This window comes from Saccostrea echinata, unplaced genomic scaffold (genome assembly GCF_033153115.1).
Source record: "Saccostrea echinata isolate AGI-Se365-2 ecotype Australia unplaced genomic scaffold, CSIRO_AGI_Sech_v1 ptg000006l, whole genome shotgun sequence".
In the NCBI taxonomy this organism is placed as follows: Eukaryota; Metazoa; Mollusca; class Bivalvia; order Ostreida; family Ostreidae; genus Saccostrea; species Saccostrea echinata.
Window position 1 is genome coordinate 3,381,632 of NW_026889755.1, and position 19,884 is coordinate 3,401,515.

Here is a 19,884-nt window from a genome sequence, read left to right on the forward strand (position 1 = left end):
ATACGTAAACATAATGTTTTCACTCTTATGTGTGATCTTTATTTGTTTTTTCATGATGATCATGCCACACATCTGCCTCCAACCCTTTTAAAAGGATGGCTCAAGTTAATCATGGCTCAAAATAGATCACATGATGAAGTACAAAACAGTGTTTGTTTCTTTTCTAGCTTCCAAAACACTAACTGATTTGATATTTCTAAAATAGGAAACAATCTTCTAAAAAAACAATAAAAGTGAAGACGTCACAATACCCCATACTGATTCGCTTTCCTATACAAATACTTCAGTTCCTATTTGATTGCACCCATGGGAAAAGGGCCCTTATGGCAATTTTTACACATTTAAAGTTTTTCATGAATATTAATAGAGCAATATTAGAAGTTGCCAAATCTGAATTTTTATGGCCCTACGTCAACTCTAAGTGGGTTTTTTCTTCATTTATATCAATGATACTTTAACAGGTAAACAATGACGTCATCTTACTTTCGCACGAACGTCAAAACTTTTCAGAGTGAACATGACTTTCACTTTGCATTGTAATGTTACTACGGTAATAAATGTATGTTATTGAGCTTTTCCAGAAACATTTTTGAGTCATTGTCTCTTTTAATAATTGTATAATATGATAATAAATAGTTGTATTAACTATTATCCATCATGCAGTGGTGTATAGAATTATGAGTGTTTGTTCGTTTGTTTGTTTTACATTTCACTATGCTGGAATGTCAGGAAAACCCGAGAAGCAAGCGGATTCTGTTTAATATCAATTTATTCTCTCAAACCAAAGTATTTATCTCGTGTAATAATCGTTTGAGAAACCTGTGAAATTCATTCGAAAATCATCTCATTTTAAGCAAGATGTCATTTTTTGGGGGGTGGGTGGGGGAAGGGGTTGAATCCAGTATAAAAGATATCTCTTTCAAAATGTGAAGTTAAAAAATATTTCATAAAAATTCTCGGGAACAACAATAAAATAGATGCTGCTCGGTAGTGAAAATTTGTTTGTTTTTTTTTTTTTTTTTTTTTTTTTTTGGTTTTTGTTTTCTAAATATAATTAGATAGAAAATTTGTGAAATGTAGTGAGTTACTGTATACGCTGTACAACAATTTAAGGACATTAAGTTGATAAACTGCATGTTAAGCAATATTTGATAAATAAAAATTTCAAACAAAAAATCAGAAGGACTTCCACCCGCATGTGGTAACAAAACCTTTTTTTAAATTGAAATGATACACATTTTTTCAGTCACAGCAAGGAAAATTTTTGAATAATTAATTTTAAGTAAGCAGGTTGATAAATTATAAACAAATGGATGAATTATAACTCACATGCATTTAAAATGAAAGGAACGGATCCAGGATGACCAGTGGTTGGATTGTGTGTGTGTGTGTGTGGGGAGGGGGGGGGGTTAAAGTTAAAGGACAGAAACATGCTATACTTGTAGTTAACATGAGTTTAATAGCATACGAGGGTTGTCGTATTTTTAAAATCTTCCTACATTTTAGGTGTGCATGGGGGATGCCTTCCCACCACCAACCCCATAACCTCAAAATACGTCATTTGGTTAGGTTTGAAATAATATTGAAATAATTCCTCAATTTATTTTTGCACCTTGAACTCTCTCCTTCCGTACATGTATATGAGCAGGGTATTTTCAAAACAAACAGCGATCATGAGATCCACATGCCTGGAACTGGAAACTTAACTGCTATCAAATCTAGTTACATGTAATCATGAGAAAAATTGCGTCCTAGAATAACGATTTTGTTTGATTTTGTAAAATTAAATGGTTTTAGAAGAACATGTATACACAGGGTATTGATAAATATCGGGTATTTTATTGTCATTTCAACAAATTTTATCCGAACTTTGAATGAAATCAATATGTCATTTTTTAAATTAATATCAAATAGATTTTTCTAAGAAATAAATCATAATTGTGACATGACCCGCCGAGTTTTCCTTTGAAGTTAGCCGTACAATAACTGCGATACAGAACACTTTTAGTGGGCGTTTCTTATGCAAATGAGCAGAAACTGTACTGTATCTGCAAAATATCAACGATACAACAGTACGGTTTATTTTTAGTGATGACGGAAAACTGAATCCGTATCTTAAATAATATAGATAAGAATCAATCAAATCGCATGATAGCGCTGTTAGTATTTATTCAAAATTTGAAATGAATTAAGAATAGAATTTTACAATCTAAAGTTACCAGTGGCGGATTCAAAAATTTTAGAAAGGAGGGAGTGGGGGCAGTACACAAAATGCCGTCGCTCTCGCCCTGTATCTCCGATACAGTAGGAAACTCGTACTCTAAATATAAAATAATTATATATATGTTGTCGTTATGAATCAATGACGTGCAGATTAATTAATAGAATTTTTCGGCGGGGGGGGGGGGGGGGGGAATTAATTGAAAGTTTTATATATCCAGTCAGTTAAATGCGACTGGTTCGTAATATTCCTTGACTGGCTGAGTTTTTAAATGACAAATTATTACGATGTGGCACACATTTAGGTACATGTAAATATGGTTATGTGATGGTGTGTGTAGAATCCCCCCCACCCATTTCTCGCGTCTTCTTTATCGAATGAAATTCTAATGTTATTGTTTTCAAATGTTCTTGTATATGAAGTTTTACAATATAAAAATTCCATTCTGGCCCCATGCCAGAGACTTGGATATGCTTATCCTTGTAAAGCTTTACAGATACACTGTAAAGTAGTTAGGTCCCGGTAATATAAAATAACCCTGGCCCTCTTTCCCGGTCTCCTGCACTGCCACAAAAATAAAAACTTGCAAACATATTCGTAGTCTTTTGTACAGTATATTTTTAGCATTTAATTTAATTTGTACAATGCATGTTTAAATACAATTTTATCTTAACAAGATTTATTTCAATAAATCCAAATAACAAAATCAGCCCGTTTACATAATTCAACGGCAAGTTAAGCAATATCATACTAAAGTAAAACCGATAACTGAGATTATTATTTCAATAAGAAAACGAGTTTTAGATTGATAATAGAACTGAAATGACATACAATGCTGAGATTCTATGAATGACAAGGATTGCATATATTTGACTTTTAAGTGACTAAAAACTGCAGATAAGGCTAATACCTTTGAACTTTTTTATGCACAACACGAGTACCAAAATGTTATATTTTCGAGTTACTGAAAATAAATAGACAACAAAAGAAAAAAAAAAGAGATAGAGATTTCTTTTCATAATACGATATTGTTGTGTTTTTGAAAATTCGCCTTTTCATTAAAGTTTCACATTTCACATTGTATTAATAAACTTGATTTAATGTGACATCTCCCTCTCTCTCTTTCTCTCTCTCTCTCTCTCTCTCACACATCAGGTATACATACATGTAAAAAAAAAATTAAGCTAGAACAATTTTATTTCATTCGGTAATTTTTGTTTGTTTTCAAGTACTTACATCGGAGGTGGCAACAACAAAAATAAGACGAAACAATTTCTTTTAATTTCATTTTATTTTATTTAAATTTATGATCATTTTTACTGAAAAAAAAAATTAAAATTCAAATTATTTTTAAAAATAATTTCATGTTAGAATAAATAGATGCACATGTAACAGATTTAAAAAATAAATGAAAGTCTGGTTCAATGTAGCATATATTTCTTATTCCATATTTTTTTCTCTTTCACTTTGACAGCAGCTAGTTCCACGAGCTTTCAAAAATACTTTTAAAGAAAATATAAATATAATACTTTCAATTAAAAAGTTTTTTAACTGATGATAAGTAAGATTTTTAAAAATATTTTTTATACTACGGGAGCATATTTGTATGAGTATGTTGATTTTGAATGGTGTTAAAAAAGAAAGAAAGTCCCTCTCTGGTACCTCTCTAGTATCTCGCTTGTCAGAGTTTCCGCTCTTGTTTTTATTTATAGTTCTTAAAAATAATATCGTGTGTCTGTCATTCGTTCGTACTTTTGCTAGATTTAGGAAAACTTACAAGAATACTTGTCTTTTCTGTTGGAAGAAGTGTGATCAGTTTCAAATTTTTGGCAATTAAAGCATTTTACAACAAAAATTTATGCACGATGTACCAATGCTTCAATTTTTACATGATCGATGTGTTGAGAATGGTGGGGCGGATCTTATACAGGAAAACGATTTCCTCTGCAATATTTTGATAATATACCCGTGTCTAACAAATAACTTCAATTTGTCTATATATCAAAATCGCATTCGTTCATCCATATTCAATTATCCAGAAAATCACCTTGTCTGAGCTTCTATACATGTATAGGAAATGCATAGCTCAGATCCGAGACGTATGAAGCTATGTAGTAAAGAAACGGGTCTCGAATAAAATTCTAAATATTTTAATTAATATCAGTGGACTAGAAGATCAAGACCTGATTTAAAGAAATAAATGAAAATAAATAATTATTTCAATGAGGAGAACAAGACGTGAGCTAGACACGAACGTGTGTCAAAACGTAAAACACGTGGATAAAAAAATCTGCGACGACGCTCACCCTCTGCAACGTCATATCTTTATGACGTTATTTCTCTGTTTTAGCAAAATTGCCATAAGGCCCTTTTGTCATAGGCGCAATCATTTGTAATTGTGATTTCATAGATGTAATGAGTACAGTATTGACCAGACACAACCTAACGGAAAGCCGACCCAATCCAAATACGAATCAGGGTTTCGCTTTCCTTTTTACGCTTGGTGTATGCATGCCTGTATCTGTTTTGTACTTAATCATGTGATCTAGTTTGAGCAAATTGGATATAGTTGGGAACAAAAGGGAAAATACACCTGTACAGTAATTCAACCAAACACAGGGAGCGGATAACAATCCCAAGGCTTGTACATTTGATCGTAATAAAGCCTTGAGGGAGCGTGGTCCATAAATTAATCAATAAATAAATCATTAAATAGATATATATATATATATACATTTTTTATATGTTTATTGATACTGTGTACGTCTTTTATTTATCTATCTCTATTTCAGAGTGTGAAGGTGGAACCTATGGCCAAGGCTGTATTCATAAATGTAGTGGAAATTGTTTGAATAGTTCTCTCTGCAACAGAGCAACAGGCAATTGTGACTTAGGTTGTAGTCCTGGGTATATAGGAACTCTCTGTAACAAGAGTATGTAAAAGTTAGCATATTATGAATTTTACTCAAATTACTACATCCGAATTAATTCAGTGAACATCACCTCTTTATATTTCTCCATCCGTTCAATAAAATTGATTTTAAATATCTTTTTTGACAGCATGTCCTACTAGAAAGTTTGGAATCCTTTGCAGAGAGATATGCAGTGGTCACTGTTTAAATGACACAAATTGTAATCATGTAAATGGAAGTTGTAGCAAGGGTTGTGAAAATGGATACACTGGTGTTATGTGCAACAAATGTAAGAAATACACATGCGTACTTAAGGGTTTTAACAGTTTCTTATTTAATGATCAATAACATGAAGTTTGAAAAATAGTCGCTCTTATTTAAAAAAAACGTTCGATATTCAGCGTCTTCGAAATTAAAAAAAAATGTAAAATAGCGGATCATGTGGTACTGTGGCATCATAAGTGTAAATTCTTAAAAGAAACTGAGCGTAAGGATAAACAAATCAAAAAGATTTCGACGTTTTATTCATTATCTTTACAGGAACATGAAACTTGGACATTGACGATATTACTTTAGTAAAGTTTAACCTTATATGATCATAAATGAACCTCCAGAAGAGAGAAAAAACAGACAATATTCGCAAACAACCTTTGAATAAGTCGATTGCTGGCAATCCGTTAAAACGTCATAAAATAACATTTTTTAAAGTTTAGTCTTTGTAATTATTTAAACGGAATCCGCCAGGAAATCTAAAGGATGTTTTCTTTAGAATCCCACTGAAGAAATTAAAAAAACCAAAAAAAAAAACCAAACAAACAAACATACATACATACATATTGGACATAGAAGAACTATGACTTTGATGCAATGTTGTTTTTTTTTAACTTTCATGATAGTGGCCTCTGATTATTTCTTTTTAAAAAAAAATCTCCCAAACGTTTTGTGCTGTGAACAATATTTTTTTTCCTTAGCAAAATATAACAAATAGTAATAAAACTCTTTCGATAATGAAATATAATGAAAATGATGATAGTGTTGCTAAATTTAAAATTAACGGATTTAGAGCAATACATGTAAATTTGCTCAATATTCCAGTTCGATTTTTTTTCTGTCAATTTTATACTCCTACCCAGCCATTCTTAATGGAATACAATATGTATAATTTAAGCCCTCACGATTGCTCAAAAAAGGCCTCCCTGTTTAGGGAATGTGAATATAATTCTTCCCAAATACTTTTAGGAGCACGTTTTTGCATTCAAACGACGTATAGTACAACAAACCAACTTTCAATAAGCTTATGATTCCTTTTTAAACTATTTTCGCTTGATCAGAAATGACATCTATGACGTCAGTGCACTGATACACTAAACAACTCATTTTAGTATACATATTGAAATATAATGTTGAATTTTTGAAAGAAAAAAAAATTACCACAGAAAATACATTAATTATTTAAATACCACGTAAATTTTCTTTTTTTCTATATAAAAAAAAAATGAAATATCATTACAAAAAACTTTTCTCCATTTTCCAATTTGATTTCTTCTTTTGTTGATTATTGCTTTTACCTATTACATATAAAAGTAATGCTGAGGATTATTATACATGTATATTAAAACATAAAACCTGCAATTTCTTTCAGCATGTGAGAGAGGCTTGTTTGGCTCAATTTGTTCACAAAAATGCTCAAAAAATTGCCGCACTGCTCGTGTATGTACTAACACAAATGGGTCATGTGTGTGTTCTGCTGGCTGGACAGGGTCACCAAACTGCAACACAGGTAATTCCGAAAGAAAGATTTAATTTACTGTATCAGTACTCTCAGTTGCCTGCAGGATATAAGTACCAAAAATATTTCTTAGGTACATAAATGCATTTTTCATTGCTTTTATATGCTTATAATTATATATATATATATACATGTAAATGAACTTACTGATCCTTATTGAAGTAAATAAATATTTTTTTAAGAATCTATTAATAGAATGTTTTTCTCCAACAAAAAATTTTCTGCACAAAATATCTGGTATTAAATTCATGAGGATTTAATCAAGTGTACGAACAACATTGCATTACATATACTAGTGCATGCATGTATTCGTTTTTATTCGTTATTTATAACGTACTATAAAACACATTATTATACCTCGTTTCAATTATTCTATACAACGCGTTATCTGAATGGTTCTAGATTATCACGTGACAGGGCCATAAAACTTCATATTTCCCTGTCGTCGTCATACTTTTCATCATATTCAACCTCTTCGGAGACCTAGTGCATCTTCCCGTTCGTTGAACGAAAACCCCCGAGAGTAGTTGACGTCACAATAGCCTGGTTCACGTCACAAATCTGTAAATTCTACGTTAAATTGAAAGTGAATTTAAGAGCGGTGCCGAATTTGAAGTTTATTTTTGAAAGTTTTTCTTGTTTCGGTATAATTAACAATTCATTGCATGAATGTTAGGGAAAGATGAAGATTTATTCAGCCAAGAAAAAACATATTTCCCTCGGGCGAAGCACTCGGAGAATATGATTTTTCTTGGCGGAATAAATCTTCATCTTTTCCTCATGATCATTCAATAAATGTATAATATATACTCTTTTATATCAGGATATTTGATGTACATCTTGATAAAGAATGCTAAGGTATAAGATTGACATTGAACAATTGATGTAGTTGCTATCGAATTCGATTTTGTACGATGTTTTTTTTTTCTCTGTCTTTCTTGAAAACCGCACACGGAATAACTAATTTTGTTCATGTTTTGTAATTTACATAATATAGGTAAAATATTTGTTTATTCCTCAACATTACTTCATACTTTTATAATTTAGTGACTTTGCGCTTCACTAGAAATTTCGTACACTATAAAACTTTTCTCTTAAACATGACTGCTTCAACTTCAGAATGTGATCAGGGATTTTACGGAAGAAACTGTGAGGAACATTGTAGAGATTACTGTATCAATTCCACATGTTATAGAACTAATGGTAGTTGTTTGGCTGGATACGTTAAAGAAAAAAAACCTGAAAAGGGTGAGTTTGTCTTAATCATTATTTGTTGTTCGTTTACCCGAAAACTAAGAAGAAAACAAAATGATCTTGGTTAGAAAAAGAAAATAAAGGGAAAAAAAAGAATTTGCCATTTGATTTTTTACTAGAATCTGAAAGTTTACGTATCCTTATATGACCAAACTGAGTTAACAGTAGACGTTATAAATGTTTACACCTACATGTACTTCTCCCACTTTATGTTACCGTCTATAAAAGTGAACAGTCCTATATTGTTCCTTAGACAGAGTCATTACTTAACTAATAAGCACTATCTCTAATCCATTTCAAAGTATTTTTGTAAATAGACAAAATGAAGGATTATAAACAAAGCAAAATATGTTGCAATGATAAAAAATATGTTGCAGTGATAAAATATTTTTTATAGCGTTATGTATTTGTACAGACTGTTTTGCGTTGTTTAAGAATAATAAGACAACCTAAGTTGCAATTGAAGATTGATCATTTTATGGTCAAATATTAATCTGCTTGAGGGCAATTAGGTAAAATTTTAGCTTAGACATCGTCTGTGTAAATAATGGTTGCCACCCGGCACCACGTGTGCCGACGGAAGAGGACCTGACACCTGAATCGGTGTTTCGGGCACATTTTGGGAATGTTCCAGGGTCTGCCACTCGTCAGAGGTCAACCCAACTTAAGTTCTAATATACTAGCTGTATAGATATCTGGGCATGGTGTTGCATGCAATCTCTTATACTAATAAATATGTTTGCCAAGTAATTATCAGAATTGAGGATTATTTGTTGGCGGTAGTTGTAGTGGACATTGTTTCTGTTTTCTGTTCCACTAATAAAGCCTTGTGAATTCGAAGCTGTATGCTTTCGGATATAAGTTGATGAGTGAGACAATGTATTTTGTCAAAGAGAATTAATATTCTCTATGTTGCGAGCTTATAGTTAAAGCCCTGTTAATCCGAAACTGTATGGTTTTGGATATATGTCAATGAGTAAGACAATATATTTTGTCAAAGAGAATTAATATTCTCTATGTTGCGAGCTTGCAGCTATTAGCTCGTCTTATTTAGTTGTACAGGTTGTACTTAACAGCTCTTAGATAGAACTGCAGTTGAAATTCACAATCTGATCAATAAGGTTGTATGTGAAATGCACATCAATTCTAACATTGACAACACTACTCACAGATTTCTGTCGCAGCCCCTTACATTCAGGCCTGGCAGATTATACCTACTACCTAAAATACATAAAATCTGCATCTCTAACATTGAAAACTTCAAAGGGTCCGAAGCCCTGCAGCGTGGAATGATTATACCAGGGAGGCCAATTATCTCTCAATGCTCCTGTCCTACAATGCCAATCGGCCACTTTATAGATCACTTCCTGGTACCATTAGTACAAAAACAACACACATATGTTAGAGACACCAAAGATTTTATCAGCAAAGTTGAATCCCTACACTTGAAACCTGATACCTGGCTTGTTACCTATGATGTAACTTCGATATATACCAACATGACAGCCACGGAACTCATCCAATCTGCAGCAAAAGCAAAAATTGAAACAAAATGATGTCACAATACCAATCCCAGATACCAATTATCTAATTAAATTATTAAAAATTCTGCTCGAGAACAATGAATTTGAATTTAATGGCCACCTTTATAAACAAATACTAGGGGCCAGCATGGGGGCGGTTCCTTCACCCGAGATATGTGACCTCCGCCTTTTTGATATCCTTGAAAACATTACCAAAAAATACAACCATAGAAATAAGATTGTGGCCCACTTTAGATATAAGGATGACGGTTTTATGGTCATTGATGCCACAGAAAGTGAAATACTGCAGTTTTTTGAACTTGCAAATCTGGAGCACAAATACCTTAAATTTACTTACAATATCCACTTGAATGAGACTGTGTTCTTGGACACAAAAGTGCACAAAGGACAGAGATTCAAACAGACTGGAGTCTTAGACGTTGAAACGTTCATCAAACCCACCGAAACGTTTATGTACCTGCATCGCAGCAGTGCACACCCCAATGCTACCTTCAGAGGATTTATCAAGGGTGAAATTATTCGGCATAAGAGGAACACCTCTGACCCACACAAAACAAAACAATTAATTTCACAGTTCAAGAAACGACTTTTATCAAGGGGGTACTCGGACTCTGAAATTGGTAGCATTGTTTCAGAGACGGAAACAATCAATAGACAAGATCTGCTCAAAAATAGCAAGACCAAATCTAATAGACCACCCTCTGTGCTTGTTACCAAATACAACCCTGCAGTCCAAAAACTTGGGAAAATATTACGCAAACATTGGAAAATTATCCAAAAAGATAAACAGTGTTCTGCAATATTCCCGACACCCCCCATCATTGGATACAAGCGACATAGAAACCTAAACGAGCTTTTAAACTCGAACAGACAACATATTAATTAATAAATAAAAATAATCAGTGATGGCGAGAATCATGCTGAGCAGATATCAGCAAACAGGCGGCTGTCAATAACCCAATACACACTCTAAACAAACAGCCAATGCGATCTCTCTCATGCCACGCGCATTAACTCCTCCAGCGCGACGACATGAAGGGTCGCCCCGCCCGCTCCCAACGAATTTCAACTGCAGTTCTATCTAAGAGCTGTTAAGTACAACCTGTACAACTAAATAAGACGAGCTAATAGCTGCAAGCTCGCAACATAGAGAATATTAATTCTCTTTGACAAAATATATTGTCTTACTCATTGACATATATCCAAAACCATACAGTTTCGGATTAACAGGGCTTTAACTATAAGCTCGCAACATAGAGAATATTAATTCTCTTTGACAAAATACATTGTCTCACTCATCAACTTATATCCGAAAGCATACAGCTTCGAATTCACAAGGCTTTATTAGTGGAACAGAAAACAGAAACAATGTCCACTACAACTACCGCCAACAAATAATCCTCAATTCTGATAATTACTTGGCAAACATATTTATTAGTATAAGAGATTGCATGCAACACCATGCCCAGATATCTATACAGCTAGTATATTAGAACTTAAGTTGGGTTGACCTCTGACGAGTGGCAGACCCTGGAACATTCCCAAAATGTGCCCGAAACACCGATTCAGGTGTCAGGTCCTCTTCCGTCGGCACACGTGGTGCCGGGTGGCAACCATTATTTACACAACAGCAAAGAGTTACCTTTGGTTTTTCCAGTGGACCTTGACACGCGGATAAAATACTACAACCTGATTTAGGTGCTTTTGCCTCAATTTGAGCTGAGCTAATATTTTGGGGGGGGGGGGGTTAAGTCCTTGAATTCCTTTGTTCTGAAATCTATGGAAGCTCTGCTCGAAAATTATTTGATAATTGATTTGAAAACGGGTATGTTTTGCAAATATTATCCACAATGATTTCGACTCAAGATCATACCGAAAAAGTTTAGCCTATAAAACCACTTGTCTTAAAGTATATATTTCGTAGGTAATAAATCAAATATGATGATTGCATTTACATACAATAATTTGTTGAATACTTTAAAACTGTTCTATTTCAAAGCTGAAATACCCAGTATGGTATCCGATGTAGAGCCATCCAGTGCTCTAACTGTGGGTGGCGTTTTGGGTGCATTTGGTGTAGCTATCATCGTCTCCATGATAACTATCATATATTTACGGTAGACGTTTTTACTTCTTTTGTAGAAATGGTTATTTTCTACAAACATGCAATAAAATTATTCTTAAGCGTTTATGTTCATCATGTTAGTTGCATGACTGATACATGTGTATTTTGTTTAAAATAAAATAATAATATAAACATCTGTCAATGAGTAAAATATATATTGTAATTTGCTTTTGTAGATTGAGAAGGAAAACATCCGAAAGAGCGAAGACAAAGAGAAATATACCGGAAAACAATGCTTCTTTTATGGAACTACGACAGAGGAAGACTCCTAAGCAATGTAACTTAACATTAGATTTCAACCTTTATTACATTTTTTTTTATTTACCCTTTTTTGTATATAGTAATGTGGTTTTAATTTCCTTCTTTACCTGAATATTTTATATTGTTGTTTTACAGAACTGTCATAAACACAAAGTGTACAACAGAAGACGTTCACAGATTTTTCACTTAGAAAAATCAAAGACTTAAAACTTTTCTTCTGTGGTTCTTTTTTCTTTTCTTTTCTATAATTGTTGATTTTTCTATCAAAATTTTAATATCCTTGTTTTGTTTTCATACCCCTTGTCAGAAACTCTTCATTTCTGAATTAAAATTTCCAATGAAGCAAAATATCTGACACGAAACTATACTACTTCTTGATGACAAATAATAAAACAAAGTGTAGTTCTTTTACTGAAAGTGCAAACCCTATGTAAATTACATTTAATTATTTTTCAAAAAAGTGCTGATTAGTGAAGTACTTCGCACCTGACATGTTTGATTTTCAGTTTCGGATAAAGTGGATAATTTTCAAGCATTTAAAGCACGGAGACTTTTTTTTTTAAAATCGGAACACACGGTTTCTTATAAGCACGCCAAGTTTTACAATTTTTTAAAACTTTTTCAATATCTTTGAAACGATGTCTGTCTCAATAAAGGTAACAACAACAAAAAATAAAGTAACTACTTTAAAAAAAAATTAACTCGGTCTTTCCATTCTAGTCTTAATTGTTTCCATCTACAGCATGCGGCAATTGTAACCATTTACAATCCCAAAGTGTTACGAGTTTTTTCCCCAGATTTTACCTGATGCATTTTTATTTTGCTATAGAAAATATTTTCTATGAAACTTTTATCACTTCTTATAAAATAGGAAGAACATCGCCCCCTCCTTTTTGTTTTTAGAAAGTATTCATCTGGCAAGGGATTTGAAAATATAAATTTATACTTTAATCATGGCTTAAAGAACAATGTTCACTTAGAACCTTCTTTTTTGTACTATGAATTTCTGAAACATCAAAACTGCTCAGTATAGTTGACAATGCATCAAATATCACCGGACTCTTGGTGACTGTAGCCAATGCATTATGATTTCATGAATTGCGGCATTACACTGTATACCCATTTTCTGAAAACTCTGAAATAGTAAAAGATTTAAGCTATTTTTAATATTTTGAATACAGCACAACCTCTGATCCAAAATGTGCAGGCATATATTGGTAGAACTGTTTCTGAAGATTATTAAACTTTTTTTGAGGGTTGTGATGCTATTGAAATTCTGGTTTTGGATTATATATATATATATATATATATTTTTTTTTTTTTTGGGGGGGGGGGGGATAGGGATCTTGAACAAAGATTGATTGATTGATTAATTGATTTTATGTTGCTATACGTCCCATTCGAGAACTTTTCACTCATACTGAGAACTCACCATATACCGATCGATGAAGGGCTTCAAATTTAAACCTTTAATCGGCACTTAGGGCATTGAGCAGTGAGTGATCTTTCTCGTGCCAACACCTGCCTAACACGGGGTCTAGATTTTGAAGGTCTCATCTGAAAGACCCACAATATTCACTTCAAATTGCTGAGCGCTTGGCGAAGGAACAACTGCTACCTATTTTTTTTTTTTTATCGAATTAGGTCTATCGCAACCGTGGTTTGAACCCACAACTTTCCGACCACGGAGCGAGCGCTCTACTGACTGAGCTACGACACTAAGAAAAGCTTCATAAAATTGAAAAACTTATTTTTTCCAGCAATTACCACAGAGAGAAGTAAGGATCGAAGTAAATATAAATCTTCCGATGTCGAGGAAATAGTCAAGAGAGGTCCGCCTACGAATAAAACCATTCCCACAAAAAACCTGCATGCCATCATAGCCAAAATGTCTGCTGCCGAAAACGCTGGATTCAAACACGAATATCATGTATGAGAATATTAAATTACATAATATTAATTTTCTCTGAGTATTTACGATGAAATATATGGCGATAACGAACAGTATTCAAGCTCAAAAGTCCATTAAACAATACAAAATAGGAGCAGAGCAAACACGGACCTCTAAAACATCAGAGGTGGGATCAGGTGCCATGGGGGAGTGAGCATCCCCTGCTGACCGGTCACACCCGCCGTGTGCTCCTTGTCATGATCGGGAAATAACGGAAAAAGCCGTCGACAATTCAGTGTGAAAATAATGGTCTAACAATTAGTATAAAAAAGTCAGTCAGCATTTGATTCAATGATAAATTGTAATTCCTGACAAGGTCATTGTATCGACCATAGAACTTACGAAATTATGACTTTAAAAGAGACTGCTGATATTCCTGTTTCATCAACTTGTTCGTCAGTAATTTACCTCGTTTTAGAAACTGTACATACGTAGAGCATGCTCTTGCGTATCGAATCAACTGAGAGATATAAAACCCGTATGCAGGTGGTGAAGGTATATTGCTGCATATGTAAGGTAAGTTGACGATTGAAAAGTTAAAGTCATCACGTTTATCATAAAGCTTGCTTGTTAGATTACCTTTTTCAAGTAAAATATCCAAATATGAAACAGATGTGTCAGACTCTGTGTTATCTTTTATCTCAAGCTCACCTGGATATATTAATATCGACATAAGAATGGAAATGACCATTGTTAATTGACAATACGTCGTCGATATATCTAAATGTCGAGTTGAAGGCCAGAGCAAGTGTTTTCTTCTTTTCACGTATAAGATTTTGGACAAATTCTGCTTCATATGAATACAAAAGAGGTCTGCTAATAACGTGGCGCAATTTGTACCCATGGAAATTCCAATAGATTTTTGGAAGACCTGGTCTCCAAAAACCACATAGATATTGTTAATCAGAAACTCAAGCATCTTTTAATGTCAACTTCAGAGTACATGTGTGTACAATCAGAATGTTTTTTAAGAAAATAATTTTGCAAATGACCAATTACAAGGTAAGTTAATTCACGAGTTCCATTTTTATTGAAAAAGCAGCTGTCAATGATATCAAAAAGCATGGACTTTAATTTATCGCTGGGAATGGTTGTGTATAAAGTTGAAAAGTCGGAAGCTTTTTAGCTGTTGAATTTGGTAAAATCTTGTGATTTCAAATTTTCCAAAAGTTCCTTGGAATTTTAAGTATCCACATCTGATTTACACCACTTCTCGAATATATTGTTGCACAGTACTCTGAAGTTTCTCCTCCGCTACTGTTAACATCTTAGTGAGGAGTAAAGAAAAAGGCAGGGTTGAACATTTACTGGAACCCGCTATGTATCTTTGTTTGTAAGGATTTTTATGAAGTTTTGGAATCCAATATAGATATGGTAATTCAAATTCATTTTGGTTGTTTGGAATATTAAAACTATTCAAAACTGACATATGATTTTAAAGAATATTTTCCTTAGAAAGGGAACTATGAGTATAAGTTGGATTACCACTTGTAGAATTAAATCTAAGTTCCTCTAAAATACATTTAATATAATGAGCCTTACAAACAAAGACAATGTTATTACCTGCTTTGTTCGATTTAAAAATGAAATGCCTCGTTCGATTTCAAATATAAAATTAATACATCTTTGCATTATACATGATAGAAACAAACACTTGATATTTAACAGAAATATATTCGCATCCTTGAGAATGAAAAAAGGTTAAGGTAACAAACATTGTTCGATCTAAAGAGAGAGTAACATTTTCGCGAGCAGACAGACTTGCGTAATTACGTAGCTGCAGAACTGTACTTCTCCGAAAAAAAAAGACAGACCAGAGAGCTACAGTGCCATCCATAAAAAAAACTGTATATTTATTGCTGACAAAAAGTTGCGCTCGGTTCTCGATTAATTTCTCCAAATTCTTACCCCAACTGCACAAAAGCTCGATTTCAAAAAATTCCTTAGACCTCTATCAATTTCTCTTGTAGTTGACATCTTTACGAAGCGCGTTTGGCCAAATTGTCTAGCCACCCAAAATGGCAGTATTAACAAGCAAAATTTTGGATGGTCTTAATTTCAGGCCCAGGATGGCTATTAACAACGGTTATAGGAAATGTTTTGATGTGGGAATAGTTCAAAAATGTGTTAGGAACACACGGTCAGTAATATTTAGAGATTTCAGTTTAAAAATACGGAGAAATAAATCGAGAAACAGCGCACTTTTTTGTGCGCAATAAATATACAGTTTTTTTCTATGGGTGGCACTGTAGCTTTCCGGTCTGTCATTTTTTTTTTCGGAGAGCTACAGTTCTGCAGCTAGTAATTACGCACAAATAAAGTTCTCACGAATACAAAGTTATTTACGTATCTGAATGTCTAGATAAAGGCCATAGCAAGTGTTTTCTTCTTCTAATATATGTCTTTGAATAGAAATATTTAAAAAGAGTCGGTCAATCAAGGAGCACAATTTGTGTCCATGGGAATTTCGAAAGATTGTTGGAGGACCTGGTCTCCAAAGACTACATTAATGTTGTCATTGAGGAAATCTAACATTATTTTAATATCAGTGAAGAATCAGAGTGATTTTCAACAAAGTAATTTTGTTGATGATATATGAAAATTTCCGAGTTCCATTTGTATTGAAGAAGCAATTCCTAATGATATCAGAAGTTTTTTTTATGTATCATGAGAAATGGTTGTACAATGTGTAGAAAAATCATACGTTTTCATATAACTTGTTTTTTTTTTGTTTTGTTTTTTTTTTTGGGTTTTTTTTTCAAAAAGTGCTTTTAAATATTTCCAAACTTCTTTGGAGTATTTGAGAATTTACATTTGATTTACACTTCATCCAAAATATGCTGCGGTACAGTACGTCTCAAGTTTTTCCATCACGGCAATTAATATTTCTGTGAGGAGTAAAGCAAGGGACTTTGTAGAGCACTTGCTGGACCCGGCAATGTATCTTTGTAAAGATTTTTATGAGATGTAGGAATCCAGATAGGTAGGGTAGATTGAACTATCCATTGTTGACTGGAATATTAAAAGTATTAGACATTGAAATGTGGTTTTGAAGAATTTCATCCTTTGAAAGTGAACTGTGAGTATAAGTAGGATTTTCAGATATAGAATTGAAACCAAGTTCTTCTAAAATACAGTTAAAATAATGAGCCTTAGAAACAAAGACGATATTGTTACAAGCCTTCTCAGCTTGAACCTTTACATACAGTTCATGTAGTCCTTTTAATTCTTTTATCAAGTCCGATTTAGTGAAAACGGAAGGATATATGGTTAGCATATTGCCTTTTAACTGTTCGTTATCTTCACCTACTTCATTTGTAACACGATTCTTTAATATATTTCTTAATCATTTAATCCAATCGGACAAAATGTTCAGGTCTTCCCTTTCATAATAATCAGGTATTCCTCTTCATATACATGTATAACAGTTAATGACGACTTTGTGCATTCATGTTGGGATATAAAAGCAATCTTGAATAAGCGTTGAACACTTTTGACACATCAATATTTTCCATGTAATATGTTTTCTTGATTTAATAGGAAATTCCTAGAGGTGAACTATTTCCCTGTGAAGAATCTAAGAAGCCTGAAAATAAACCTAAAAACAGATATACAACTACATTTCCATGTAAGTTTTACAACTAGAGTACTGCTATACATATAAAAACACATTGTTTTGTTTGTTTGGGGTTTTGTTTTAATTAAAAGATATGAATTATATTGTATTTTTCATGTTGTTCTACAGACGATCACTCACGAGTTGTATTGAAAACCTCATCTCCTAATGAAAGTGATTACATCAATGCCAATTATATCAAGGAAAGTATTATTATATCATTGACATTTTAAGCACCAAATCGAAAGTGTACACAAACCGTTGTTGAGAAAGAGACAAACAAAGCTTTATCTAAAATGACATGCTGAAATATTTTTGTGAGCTCGTGATAAGAATACTAGTGATAAAACGCTGTTTTCCGTGAAAAAAATTATCCCTTTTGATTTGTTTCTTGTTTAAAGTCCCTCTTGAGAATTTTTACCTCATATTGAGACGCAGATATATCCTTTTTAAACTTTTTTTTAAACTTTCCTATCAGTGATGAAACGGGTATTTTCTCTTCAAATGCTTAAAATTGTCTTCTGGCTTGCTTCAGATGATTTCCTTTATAATAAATTTGTTAGATAATTGTTCATACTTTTTCAAACCTGTCAAAATAAATTTATACTTTTTTCGTCAATAGGATACACAGAGTAACCGAAAGTATATTGCAACTCAAGGTACATTATTTATTGATGTAAATATAATTGTAGATAAAACAAAAAAAACCATCTCTTCCAAATATCTATATATATTATCATATTTGACAGGACCAAAGCCAAAAACAGTGGTTGACTTCTGGAAGATGGTATGGCAGGAATGTGTAAATACCATTGTTTGTCTGACCAATCTAAAAGAAGGGACAAAGGTTTGATTGTTAATAATGAATAGTAACTAAACCACTGTAACATATGATTATATGTATTGCTTTCATAGATGTTCTCTCAGCTACTTACTGTTTGAGTAAATATAGGGAAATACTGCCTTTTCATTGTCACCTGAAGTTGTGTTTTAAAAGCCAGTTAATGTCTGGAATGTATATCTACAATTCAAAACAAAATAACTATATATGAAAGAAGAGCAGCCTTAAAAAATCAGCAGCTCAATATTTCTACTCAAAAGCTGTTTTCAAAAAAAATGTATGCAATTATTCGGTCACCTGAGTCACTCAAATGAACTCAATCTGCTTTCGTCCGTCATCATGCGTTGTCCTGCATCCCTGAAGCCTAAGGTTGGGACCAAAAGCTTCAAACGTAATGCAAACTGCTGGCATAATACTAATAAGCAATAAGCCCTTTACTAAAATTGTAAATGTCATGAGCCCTGGATACAAGATTAAGACTGAATAGTGTGGATAAATTTGTCATGCATTAACACTGAACTACCGGACAGGTATATTTTGCAGGCGAATTGTTTGCATGGTTATAATTTGTGCTTAACATTTTACCAAAGTCGCAAAAATTCCGTGGCACCTGGGTCTATGTCTGTTTGGGATTTAAATGGTCATATATTGAAAACGTATTCTGTCCTACTCATTGGAACTTATCGGGAAAAAAAAAACTTTAACCTCCATATACAGTTTGTAAATCGTGTCGTCCTGGTTCAGGTACCAAGACGAGGTAAAGTTAGTCGTATATTGAAAATATATAAACCTATGGAAATCTTTTCTTTGCTCATTGACAAACAATGAAATAATTATAATACATAAGGAGCCCTAATTCAAGATGGGGGTGAATCATGTTCCCTGTGTCTAGTGTTCAGGCCCAAGGAGGGAGCAAAACTGGTATACTAAATTTAATTAAAAATTAAACAATAGGTGTTTGTCAGATATTAAGAATATATTACATTTTAGATATGTACTGATCAAAACACCTCAGAGTTTTTCACATGTAACCTTGGGGTGAGACAGGGTGAAAATCTATCACATTTTCTCTTTACGACAGACATTAAAGATTGAAAAAGCTATCTTTTGTCCAATGACATTGAATGGCTTACGAGCTTAAGTGGGAAATTAGAAAATGGAAGGCAAGCTATGTTTAACATTTCATACTCTTTGATGCCTATGACACAGCTTTATAATCTGACAACCCAGAAGATCTACAAAAGTCTGTGAATATTTTTTTTTATTATTGTGATCATTGGAAGCTTCAAGTAAACACAGAAAAGACTAAATTACTCATTTTCCCCTGAGGAAGAATTTCGAAGAAGATTATTATATAAAGGTACACCAAT

The 19,884-nt window shown here is 33.1% G+C and overlaps 1 protein-coding gene across 1 annotated transcript in view; it reads left to right on the forward strand.

Moving 5' to 3' along the window:
• Positions 1-19,884, forward strand: part of LOC133180172 (uncharacterized) — a 126,870-nt gene that overhangs the window by 89,731 nt on the left and 17,255 nt on the right. The window contains exons 11-17 of the mRNA XM_061314741.1: positions 9,840-10,509; positions 12,022-12,122; positions 13,867-14,036; positions 17,598-17,685; positions 17,803-17,874; positions 18,294-18,332; positions 18,423-18,520. Coding sequence (XP_061170725.1) covers positions 9,840-10,509; positions 12,022-12,122; positions 13,867-14,036; positions 17,598-17,685; positions 17,803-17,874; positions 18,294-18,332; positions 18,423-18,520 — 1,238 coding nt within the window. The remainder of the gene's footprint in view (positions 1-9,839; positions 10,510-12,021; positions 12,123-13,866; positions 14,037-17,597; positions 17,686-17,802; positions 17,875-18,293; positions 18,333-18,422; positions 18,521-19,884) is intronic.